The sequence below is a fragment of the Sturnus vulgaris genome, chromosome 1 (genome assembly GCF_052056855.1).
Source record: "Sturnus vulgaris isolate bStuVul1 chromosome 1, bStuVul1.hap1, whole genome shotgun sequence".
NCBI classification, from domain to species: Eukaryota; Metazoa; Chordata; class Aves; order Passeriformes; family Sturnidae; genus Sturnus; species Sturnus vulgaris.
The window spans coordinates 69,169,526-69,181,947 of record NC_142243.1 but is presented as its reverse complement, the minus strand read 5'-3'; the positions used below and the strand labels follow the sequence as shown (position 1 = coordinate 69,181,947).

The window sequence follows — 12,422 nt, the reverse complement described above, 5'->3', positions numbered from 1 at the left end:
GCATGACTAAACTGCATATTCTTTCTGCTCTCTCTTAACCAACACAGTCACATCAATTTTCATTCATAGATTCTTTGGTATATGCCTACATAAATTAACACCCAAACCTTAAACAAATCTCCTTTTTCCATCCGTAGATTGGACAAAAGGAAAACATTCCTCTGCTTTTAAGCATGGAAGACATGCTTGGATGGAATGGGCAATGAAAAATAAAAGTATAATTCCACTGCTTAGGGAAACTGGAGAGAGTGGTCTGTGATGACTGTTCTCTCTCATTCACAGGAATGGCTTCCAAAAAGGGATTTTAACTGATGTTCTCTACTGGACTTGTTTCTGGGGCATTGTCTGATTTTGCAAGGAATTCATATGCTGGTTCTGACGTTCTCCAGTGAGATGAATTAGTAAGTGATTGTCAGAGACAAATGAATTAACTTAAGAGCCTACAAAATAGTAAAAGTTGAACTATAGCAATGCAGAGAAATGGAGGACTCAGCCCATTTTAGTTGCAACTTTGTTTTGTTGCATGTTAATGACAGACAAGAGGTTTCAGTGCTCCTCCTGGTTTGCAATGAGCAAGGTGCAATTCAGAGGTGCAACTGCAACTCACCACTCTCCACTTCTTTCCCTCTAGCTCCAAGACAGGGGCATGGTTCTGCTGTGGGGAATTCTTGGGAGAGGTAGGACTTGGAGTATGGCTTTTTGTTGGAGAACGAACAGGTGGACCTTGAGCACGTAGGCTGGGATTCTTGTGAGTCTTCTGGTCATCAGAGACATGTCGAAGTCCTAAAAAACAAACAAACAAACAAACAAACAAAAACACAAAAAAGAAAGGGTGCTTGTGAAAGAGAGTCTCTTTCCCAATCCTAAAAGTGCTCATATTGAAGCATGAAAAGTTTGTTTGCAATTGTGTTATGTTATTCTCTGAAATTACATTTTTAAAATTTCCTCAAGGTTTACCTGGGTAACTACATAAAGTGTAACTGCTGACATACTTTTAGAAGATCATATAAAACTTCTTCTACTCTGGATGGGCTCTTAGTATCTTCAACAGAAAATCCCATAATGTCTTCTAGGTCCCTCTGTGTCTGTTGCAAGCTCTGAAAGTTTGTTGTATCATGTTTTTCCATCCGTAAAGCAGAGTTTCTTTTTCTAATTTATGACAATATTTGACCTATCCCTGCAGCATTAAATGCAAATCTATCAATCATATGAATTTAAATTTACAGACATACACTTAAATTACAACTGTCCAATATTAATACAAAAAGCTTTATTTCACCTGACATGTATGATATTTTGACACAGGTTTGTACAATCAATGTGAGTCAGAAAGAGGGATAAAACTTTACTGCAATTGTAACTTAAGAGACTGACCAGCTACTGGGGGCTGAAGATATAGAGCTTGGGCTGCCTTAAAATTAAAAGGATACCTCTAAATGGTGTGAATTTCAGGTATACTGAAATTATTTGGGCGCTGTGGCTTCTAAAGGAGGTTTTAGTATGCAGCCTTCTCCATCAGACCACTGCAAGCCTCAGAAGGATCTGAGCTGCTAGAATGTAACTTAAAAATGCTGTGAAAGTTAGGTTAACCCATGTAACAGCTCTTGATGCAGTTTGACTCCTGGATCACAATTCGATTTCTTTTCTCCTGACCTTTGGTGATTGCCTCTCCCTGGTTAAGCTGTGCAAAGAGGGCTGAGCGAGATGCGGTTCCTTCGTCCTTTGCGGTTTCCGCATCGAAGATGGGGGGCGGTCCCGGGGGTGGCGGTGGCGGGGGTGGCGGGGAAAGACAGGAGCCACTGGTTAGAACAGACCGCATGGACATGGGGGATGCAACTGGACCCTGTTTGAGACAGAGATAAATTATTTTACATACAGTGTTTCAAGGAACATTGTATCACAATAGTTCTTATTTATTAACATCCTTGAATGCTGCGAGTTCGCGTGACTTAGAAAGCCACAGGCCCCATAGGAGAATTTCTGGCTCCATAATAGAATGTAATCCTATGAATCCTTCCCTGCACCTGAGCAAGCACAGCCAGAAAGACTGACAACCCACACTCTACTGCAGAACTACTACACCTGAAATTTTTGTCTCAAACACTTGTAAGGGCTGATGTTAAAAATCTTTAACAGCAACCATTCTATCATTTACTCCAGTGTTTGCTTACATAAAAAGAAAAATGCCTTTTTTTTTTTTTTTTTTCATTTAAAGAAAATGTTTTGGTGCAGCACAAATAACTGAGAGGGTCATGAACTATCAGTCATACGTAGGGAACATGGTAAATTGTATTCAAGATGTAAAATGCTATTCTTTGAACTGTTCAAGTTATCTGTGAAGATTCAAATACTACAGAATGTAAATTACGGTGATTCAAGTATCTTGATTCTGAAACTCAAATTTTGAGTCTTTAGTTCAATTTCTTGAATTCTTTTTTCCTCTTCATTTGCAGGAGATCACAGCACACAAGTTATGAGTGAAGAGGACCTTGGCAAAGTAAGTAATAATCTTTCAGTTTGCATAATCAAAAGTACATCTTTTGGTCTGAATTACAATGCTTACATAGAATATTATCAAACAGACAGAAAATACTAATAACTATCTGACTAAAACTTTATAAGAATGCCCTAACATCCTAATAATAGATGTTAGAGAGAATCTGAGAATCACTTTTACTGTCCTGCCACTGAGTGTCACTCTGATCCTACTTCTCTGCAGCACAGAAGGAATTTTTAAAAGAACTATTGAGAAAATTAGATTGGTTCTGATGAGTTCAGCTAGCTACAGAGATACCGTGCATTGCAGCAAATATTAACAGGTGGGAAGATACAATGGGAAAATTACAGCGACTTACGGGAGTCACAGCTCCTCTAACTGGCTACTTTGTTAAGAATTATAGGTTGTTAGTGTGTCTCTGGTAATCCATCCTGGAAATAGATATTGCTTAACTGGCCTCTGAGGATATTTTTAACCACTTACATATGATACTACTCTTTTTGCTTTCCACTAAACTGAAACAGCAACGTATTGATTTGGTTCACGCATCTCGCAGGAGTGAAAACTACAGCCATTTTTTAAAATGTAAAACTTGTTCTAGCCTGTAATCCCAAACTGATAACAGGAAAGGGTCAGAGGTCCACATGCTTTTTTACTTACTCTCCAGATACACTTTAAAAACAAAATTAAATCCAAGATCTCCTTAGGAGACTATCCTTTTGGAACCAATTATTATTTATTGTCAAGATATACTGGGACTGAAGTCAACTGCTTTTAGAGACATTCCATTGTTGATGGATACATTTAACTCAAGAGCTTCTGCTCACATAGTTCCTTGTTATAGGTCAGTGTTTTAGGCTGGGGACAACTTCTTCACTGGGTCCTCAATTTATAGTGCCTGTTCCCTGCCTCTCCTAATACCAGTGAAGTTACCTGCAACAGAGTCAACAGAACTGTGAATTATTGTAATTTAAAAAAAAAAGAATGTAAGTGGATTTAGTGGTACAATCAGTTATTGCTGCCTGAGGTGCAATACAGATCTTCCCCTTCTGTTGCCTGCAACCATAGCAACTGAATCCACTATGCCCTGGTTATCCAGAATTATGAACACTGCATTTGAAGGGCTTTTTAAAACACTCAGATACGCAGAAATGGGACTCACCATTCACAGTGTGAACATGCAGTTATGAATTATGTATGCTTTATGAAACGCAATAACAGTAGTGGTAGTGGCTAATAACTTCTACTCTGAGAATGAAAATCCACTTGCCAAATTCCAAACTGACATCTAATTTCTTAAAAATACCTGCTGCTTCCACCTGCTTATCGATACAGTGCTGTGATTTTCCAGAAATTTGTGTAAGACTCATACGTCCATTTAGAATAAATGCCATCTAAATTGTGCAAATGCTGCAAAGATGCATTAGAGAGAAAATTTCTGGAAGCTATCTGGGTATTCTGCATATAACACAGAGTGGTAGGTCACTCTGGCAGTCTCTTTGCTTCAAGTGTCAAACTCAAGGCCATCACAGATCAATGCAAGACACTGGGCTAAAATGCTGCTAAGCAGTGCATCAAAGGCAGTTTCCCAAATGGCAACTAAAGTATGGGAATATCCATGTAATGAGATGGAAGTAAAACTCAGAGGGGTTTATCAGTGGAAGTGGGTCATCTCTCTCCCAGAACTCTGAAAGAACTACTTTGTCAAAGTACAGATAAAAGGAAGGATTTAAAACACATCAGTTAAGTTTGGAATGATTTTGTATGACTGGAGATTGTTGTCATATTCATTTTCAAGAAACAGAAGATATAGGAAAGGATCTGGGAAACTAGGAGCTTTTTTCCTTTTAGAGCAGTACTGATGAAAAAACCAAATCTACTCAAAAATCTCAATTCTTGACCTGAGCAGCTAAGACATTCTAGTCCTTCAAGTGGGTTTCAAAAGTAAGAAAAAAATTTATTCATTGCACTGATGCTGCCCCATCTGCCTCTTCTTTTCTTTACAAGCCTGGTCTCTCCACCAAAGTCAGTGCTTATCTCCACTGAACACAAAAGATTTTGAGTTAGATCTAATTAAGAACAACAAGCTGTCACAAGGTAAAGACACCTGAGGTTCTATCACCCTTCCACTTTTCATCTTAATTTTGTGCAGTCACAGAAATAAAAGACAGACTGAACCCTGGTGGTTAGCTTTTCTCCTGCATGGCAAATCTTGTCTAGTTTAAGACTTGAGTTACAGCTACACAAGCTAACTGATATTGTAGCATGTTATTTTCAACATCTAGGGCCATTCTGGAAACTGCAAACAATTTCAATCATCAATTAGGCCAGGCAAAATTGAACGACAAATCACAGGAAAAAAGGTCTCTAAGGGTTTAACTGCTCCGCTGTAGATCTCCAATCTTACAGCATGGACTCCCCCAGTAGGACCATCCCCCACTGAAATAAAATGGCATGGAAAAGACAGACAAGTCTCACTAATGAGAGGGCACACAGACCTGCTGGGAAGGAGGGTACAGTCTAACTCTGGCTACAGTCTTCTTTTCTTTGCCATTTTGATGTACCTAACTGAAATCAAACAAACATTCAAATGAGGTGTAATTCTCTGTGGGAGAGTGGCTCAGGGAAACTTTCAAAAGGGGGAAGAAAGTGCAAAAGTGAACTGGAAATGTAGAATACACATTTCACTCCTTGCATTCCCTGCATGCCAGGAAGATGGGACCTGTGCTGCACTCAGACACACTGATGTAAAGGGCAACTTAAAAATCAGCCAAATGAAGTAGTTCCGGGAACTTTTTTTAAAATTCATTTTGTCATCTATTAATAAATGAACCTTCAAGTTAGCAACCTCAGTCACTGGCAATTACTTTGCTTTCCTTAGTTACTCTTCTAAGACAACTTAACCTCAGGCTCTAGAATATTTCTCAACCGGGCTCTTAAACTATTCTGGTATCTGGTAATACTTGTGTATAGTCCTATCCAATTTCAACAAAAGTGCCCTTCACAAAGTCCATTCATTTCTGTTCTGTATAGGGTGGTGTTTGTGAGAGCTGCCGGGAATAAAATAGCATGTTACATGCCCACAAAAGTTCATCTATCCTAAAGCAGCAGGTGCTTAGCAGCTTTGCTATTTGCAAACAACTCTTCAGATTAACTTCACGCAGATGTTAACAACAGTGTGTCTTTACATAAAAAGTATTAGGAGCCATTTGGACCAGTGAAGGCGGTTGTTTGCAAGCTGCCTTTCTTCCTCTTTTATTTCAGCTGTTTGCCTCAGCAACAGCTGCTGTTCTCAGGGCTGTGGTGTCTGTAGACACCCCGTCAAGTTATACTGATAGCTGACTGCTCCCATTAACGTGTTCGTGAGGGTCATTTTTCCATCATTTACAAATGTGTCCCTAGTGAGAATTATCAGAGGAACAGATAGAGTCATCCTTACTTCGGGAAAATGTAACACAAAAGTAAGCTATAACTTTTAACCTGGTAGCTTTGTATCATAGTGAACTTGATGTGCTTTGAATCATGCTCCTGTAGCTTTTTGAAATGGAAGAAAATGTAATTCTCTGACTAAGGTCCTATCAGGAACAGGAGATGCAGGCCCTGTGACCATGTACTAAGAGCTCTGTAGGGGATAAAACATTCCAGAAATTTCCTCTCAGGGAAAAAAATTGTCTTCAGCTTCCAACCATGCTCTAAATGGCGTGACAGGAATGGGTCAGGATTTATCCATCTCCTTTCTGGATAGCCCCAAGCCATCTGCAGAGAGGCCCAAGGGCCTCCCATTGACTGTGGCAGAGACGCTTTCTTTAGTGACAGTATCTGATGCTGTGTGCAGTGCTGGGTCTGATAAATGTCACTGTGCAAGAGTTTGCAGGATTGTGGTACAGCCTCGAAATATATTATATTTCAACCTTCATCTTGTACAACTGGCAGAAGGGTGAGGTACGCTTCCTTTTTGCACCTAACTGGCTTGCTGGAAGAAAGAAATGATTGTTTATGTTGAGATAGCTGCCTGGTTGAAATTCTCATTTAATTCTCTTGAAATTACAGCAGAGCTGAGTGAAGCCTTTTGCTTTTGAGAATATGGGCCTTGTTAAGCACATTTCTTCTAAAGGCTTTCTTTCCTCGGAGCACAGGGCAAAGCCAGTCTTGTTAGAGAAATAAAATGCTGTTCAAACAAGTGCTCTGGATGCCATACTGTCACTAATTTTTGGTGGCCATATGCAGCTTGACCTGTCTTCAGGTCTGAACCCAGCTACTGAGAGACAGTAAGAATTTCTTTTTATGTCTTATCACAGATGTTACTATTTCCTGAGCTATTCTTGCTGAACAGCTCCCTGGGTTAGCCTTCCATGTCACTGTTACTATATTTGTAGTACTGCAGCAGCAAGGAGCCCCAGTCAGAGGCTCCTATCTCTGGGGATATGAGGGGCTTATGTGCCAGACCCTGTACAAACACCCGCGACGTTCCCCTTTGTTTATCCAGCTTTCGGCTGACACAGTGCAGCACGGAAACTGAGGGCAACAAAGTTCTTGTGCTGGGAACCTGCTGGGGAGCATCTGAACAATGCATTTCTTGTAGCTGCAATGGTTGATTTTACTCTGAGCCACAAGAAGATTATAAGCATCTATATAACGCATATTAATAAATGATACATGCATGTGTATGATATATAGTACCTATCTTATTAGTCATTCCTATTAAGAGGTATCTATTTGCAGCTGAAGCAACAGGTGGCTTAGAGAGAGGTCATGAAATCCCTCCCTTAATTTATTGAAAAGCCTTCTTTTCATGGCAGCAGACAAACAAGAATCCTAATGGGGAACACATTGTTAAAAAAAAAAAAAAAAAGGAAGGAAGGAAGGATAGATATACCTGTTATCTCTCCCTTTATAGTAATCCTAGTTTCACACCTAAAATGATTACAACATTCTGTATTGTTTGTTCCAGAAATATGCACAGCCAAAAACAAGAATTGTGAAGCTCAAAATATCACATATCAACCTCTGGGAACAGGTGGACTGTGACTCAGGGGCACAGAGCTCTTGTTAAGGTGTTTTTTGTGTAAAAGTAGCTTAGCACAACAGTTCTATTACCTACCCTATTTAAGCCACCTGTCTGCAAGGAGTTATACTGCCCAGAGAGCTGCAATTTACTGGATGAAACAGCTGATTTATAGGACCTGTAATCTTTGTAATTTAAAACAGAAAACAACAAAAACCAGTCCAGGTTTTTTTCTTGTTACTGAGTCTCAGCAGAATTATTTATCTGTAGAGTTTTCAAGCTTTGCAGCCCCCTGTAATGTGCTTTTGCCGTTCATCACCTGTTCAGGATTTAAAATTATGCTTACATCTTCAGAGTTACCCAACCATGATTTAGAAGCCCTGGTCTTCTAAATAATTTGAGAACTGCAGGATAATGTAATTGCCAACAAGTAATGTGCTCCAAGAGGCAGATTTAACCATCTTTAACTTATAGTAAAATTTGGTTAAAAAGAAGACCAATTCCTTCAGCAAGATAGTAAAGTTTTAATAGATGTACCTTTCCTTTTCTCTCTATTTTGCATATTTTCAATTTTGTATTTCCTTTCCCTAGGCTGCATGCCTTGCCCAGGTCTTCCTTTCCCCTTAACATGTCCAAATGGTGCTTGGTCAAAGTTAAGAGAATACAATTGATATACAGTAAAGACAAATATTTTCAGACACTGTTGGAATAAGAGAGTAAAAATACTTTCTTTTAAAGGGACAGGGATGTGATTGAGGTAGCCTCCACCAAAGAGGCAACTATTGTAGAGATGCCACTTTTTTAACTGATCTTGTACCAAAAACCAGAACACTGCCTATTCTCTGAGAAAGAAACATTTGCAACTAAAGTATATAATTTTTTTTCAGCAAAAAAAAATATAAGGAAATAGGAGTAGGGAATAGGGAAAGGGAAGGATAGAGAAAGGAATGGAAGGTATACAGAAAAGGAGAGAAAAGGCTATCACTGAGAAAAACTGAGCACTGTGGAAATGTCTACATCTTATCCAAGATACAGGCATTTAAACTGGTATCTCTATGCTGCCCTTACTTCTATCTGAATAAGGCCTCTGGGATTGCAGTCGTGGCTGGAATTTGGCACTACAGTTTTGACCTTTAGCTTTAGTGAAGTGGCTCAGACGATGGCTGCTTGATAAGGAGGTCAAACTAAACACAGCACAGAAGAGATACTGGACAGATAATAGGAGGCTTTTGCCTGCAGAATTTGGTCTTTTGCAGCTTGTTCACATCAATATGTACAGAGATGATGTATTACAGGAAAATGTTTTGATAGAACAGGAGAGAGGCAGGACCATTTTATAAGCAAATGTCTGGAGGTAATTACTTTAGACTAGAATAAAATGCCCAAGTCTGCACTGAGACTAGGATAATTGCACTCAATAAGGCTAATGTAGGAATTATGATTGTACTTCTTGGTGTGGAACTTGTGGAGAATTTCAGCTTTTAAGAAATGTTTTTAGAGTACTATCTAAGGAGTAAGAAATGTTTTTTAAGATGCCATTTCAGGAATAAAAAACCCTTGAAGATACTGGCTTCAATGGAAACAGGATTTAAATAAATCTCAACTGCTTTTAAAGATGTGCAGACTTCATCCTAAGTTGTTTTGATTTGTAAAGGGGGAGAGGATTTCACTCATCACTTGAGTGAAATTCTGTATTAGAAACGAAATACTGTAATGAAATTCACTTCTAGTTTCTGAATATTTTCTGTTGGTAAATAAAACTGGTGGTAAAATCTATCCTAAATTACTATTGTATACAAAAACTGAAAAATTAAGTACAGATCCACCTGAAACTGAAACATTCAAGACAATTATCTTTGAGCAAGATTTGTGTCTTAGCACTCATTTGATATTTGGAAAACTACAGCAGTCTCTTATTGTTACTGGTTTTCTTGCTGCAAGGTTAACCTGCAGAAATAGGAGCAGAAGTTTCACTTCCCCCAGATTACTCATGCTGGCCTTGTAGCAAACAAACTTTTCATTAGGCATTCTTGTGAAATTATATTACAGCTGTTCATTTATTTGCATCACCAAAAAGAAGTGGAGGGTAGAAAGAGGCATGCTTCAATAGAATCCCTTCTTAAAGAAAAAAAAAAGGAAAAAAAGGCAGTTGCTCTTTATCAGAAAGAACTGAAAAAGGACAGGTCTCTATTACAGCTGTGGACTGCTTGTTCAAGACAGAAGGCTGTAACAAGCAAAAATGACAATTACTGCATAGCTAAAATGCTACCCTGGGTACTTAAAATATTTCATTGTAACAACAGCTTTTTCCAAAGACTCACTGACATCTAAGAATGTCATATCTGGTAGCAAATTAAAACAAATCTCAATTAGGCTGGTAATTGCTGCTGTCCCCATTATCAAGATGGCTAAATTGAGATGTAGTGAGTATAGTGAATGGCCACTCAGCACAGGGTGTAGGAGGCAGAAAGACACTTTGCATCCAATATAATGAACTACAAAATTACATTTTTAAGGAAATACTGTAGATCCATCTGACTTGCACTGACAAGTCTATTTTCTCTGACATATGCAGTCAGTGAAAATTACTACTTCAGATTATGTTGGAAATACATGGAACTTTTTTACTCTCTGGGACAATCTTACTCACAAACATAAACATTAGATACGTACTTTTGTTCTGTGAGCACAGTACCATCAAATATCATAACCACATCCATCATGCCTTGAAATGCCAATTTACACAGTCCAGTCCAGTTCTGTACCACCCCTCCACGTGAGGAGCAAAACAGGTTCAGATGCACAAAAGTCTAAAGGTCCTTCACTATACTATTTCCTTCTAAGTGTATTCTTAAATGTACTATATTCTTCACTATTTCCTTGGCTTTCTCCTCACACAGTCACATGCATTTCAATAGAGTGCCCTTAAGAAGTAAAATATTGTCACGCATCTTGGCAGAACCAAAGTAAGACAGAATTGTGTTAGATAAAAAAAAATTAATGAATTTTATCACAAACTTTTAATAAAGCAGATAGAGATAATTGTTATTGTCAGAAGTGACTGTTTGGACATTATTTCAACCCTCTGCACCGTTTTTGTGTCTGTCTTCTAATTTATTAAGATATTTCTTTCTCTTTCTTCTGAAGTGTCTGCCTGTGTGCCTGCTGCCAGAGCCAGAAACACTTTCCTGTATGCACTAGTGATCTGTTCCAAGGCTGGCTGCAGCTGCCCTGTGCAGCTTGATGGAAGGGTATGGAGGTTGGAAGTGGCACAGCTTTGGAATATTGCATGGACATAAATGTGCACACCACAGTATACAGCGCCCATATATTAGAGGACCAAGGGCAAACTCAAAAATCCTGTCCCCTTTGTTTTGGAAACCCTTTTTGGAAAGCACAGGAAATCCTCTGATCTAGGCATATGCTCCTGGGGTTTTGTTGGTAGTTCAAGCAATGAGAATACAGCTGGGAGAGAAGCAGTAGTTAATATTCTTCCTGACTCTTCACTATCGTTAAAAATATCCAAATATGCTACTTAAGAGCTTTTTATAGAAACTTCATGCATTGCTTTGTTGACTTCTGCAGATATGAAGGGTAAATTATTGGTATAATACACTTTTAAATCTGTACTTAAATGCCCCAAGACATTTCTCTCTTTCTCTCTCCCTCTATAATAAAAGTCCTTTTTTACACCAATGTCTACCTTTCATAAATGTTCCACTTTGTTAACGCCTTGCCAAACTACTCCTTTTTCCTTTTTTCCTTTTATGCATGTAAGTGGAAGCTGCTGTGTGCAATGATTAACAACTGTGTCTGGAATATATCTGCAGCTTTTATATATATCATATTTCTGTCTAGACCCTGATTCTGCAGACCTTTATGCTTAACTTCACACAATGTGAATCTGTGACTTTCATTCTCACTTTAAAATGTATAACAAAAATGAAATTATCACTTGAGCAATTCATTGCTTTCTGGAATGTATTTGTTACCAAGCTTCATAGAAATATTTAAGTAACATTTAAGCTATTTAAACAACCTGCTAACTTCTTACTTGCACATTTAGTAAAACTTAAAAAAATATACATCCATAAAAATGAGTCTGAAATTTAATCTTTCAGACTCATATCACATAAAGGATAATTTAAATGAGCCATAGTTCCAAGACAACTTCCAGATAGGAGTGATATCCAAAGTGAAGTGAAATCAGTACTTCAGATGCAGTGATGGAATGAACACTGTTGGCAGGAAATTATGCTTAATATAAATAAACAAGTCACACCTAGATTTCAGCAATTTCTTGGACAGCTGAAGACAGAGAAATATAAAGACATGATGGCTGAGATTGGTTTTAGGAGCAGTCAAGCATAATCTGCAACAGCTATCCTTCTGTGTAAGACTACCAGTACTCACCTGCACTGAGAGCTCCTCCTGTTTGATCAAATGGCTGTAACAAACCTTTACCTTATAACACTATTTCCATGCAGGCAGTTCTATTAAAGGTGAAGATTATTCTTTTGCTCTATTAAGAGAACAAATTTTGTCCCAGATTCTCAGGTTAATTCAGCTAGTGGGGTACTACAATTATTTTTCCTTATGTAATAATAATTTAAAAGTCATTAGGTCATCTCACGTTCACTGATCATAATAGAATAGGATGTACCAAGTTTGAAATTTTGTACTAAATAAAGGAATCACATTTAATATTTAAAATTTTTACTACAGAAACGTACAATGTAGCCAATAATTACAGTCTTCTAATTTATCATGTTCAAACATTTTTGCATTGCTTCAGACTAAGATGTACATGCAGATCGTGGTTCTCTCCCGTGTTTGAACTTGCACTCATATACTTGAGAACTGAAAGGCTTTGTACAATGTCTCATGAAGGGTATCAAGAGAAAGCTGCAGTCTGCTGCT

At 38.2% G+C, this 12,422-nt stretch overlaps 1 protein-coding gene and 1 long non-coding RNA gene across 3 annotated transcripts in view; one reads left to right on the top strand and one right to left on the bottom strand.

The window, feature by feature from the left end:
* CAP2 (cyclase associated actin cytoskeleton regulatory protein 2) overlaps nucleotides 1–12,422 on the bottom strand; it is a 70,375-nt gene that overhangs the window by 6,825 nt on the left and 51,128 nt on the right. For both annotated transcript variants that reach the window (XM_014878340.2, XM_014878331.2), the window contains 2 exons: nucleotides 1,654–1,843; nucleotides 608–783 (listed from right to left, as the gene is read on the bottom strand). In XM_014878340.2, coding sequence (XP_014733826.2) covers nucleotides 608–783; nucleotides 1,654–1,843 — 366 coding nt within the window. The remainder of the gene's footprint in view (nucleotides 1–607; nucleotides 784–1,653; nucleotides 1,844–12,422) is intronic.
* The window catches only part of LOC148225286 (uncharacterized), a 26,210-nt gene extending 13,788 nt beyond the window's left edge, over nucleotides 1–12,422 (top strand). Inside the window, exons 3-4 of the long non-coding RNA XR_015805200.1 lie at nucleotides 2,454–2,497; nucleotides 10,650–12,422. This is a non-coding gene — a long non-coding RNA (uncharacterized LOC148225286). The remainder of the gene's footprint in view (nucleotides 1–2,453; nucleotides 2,498–10,649) is intronic.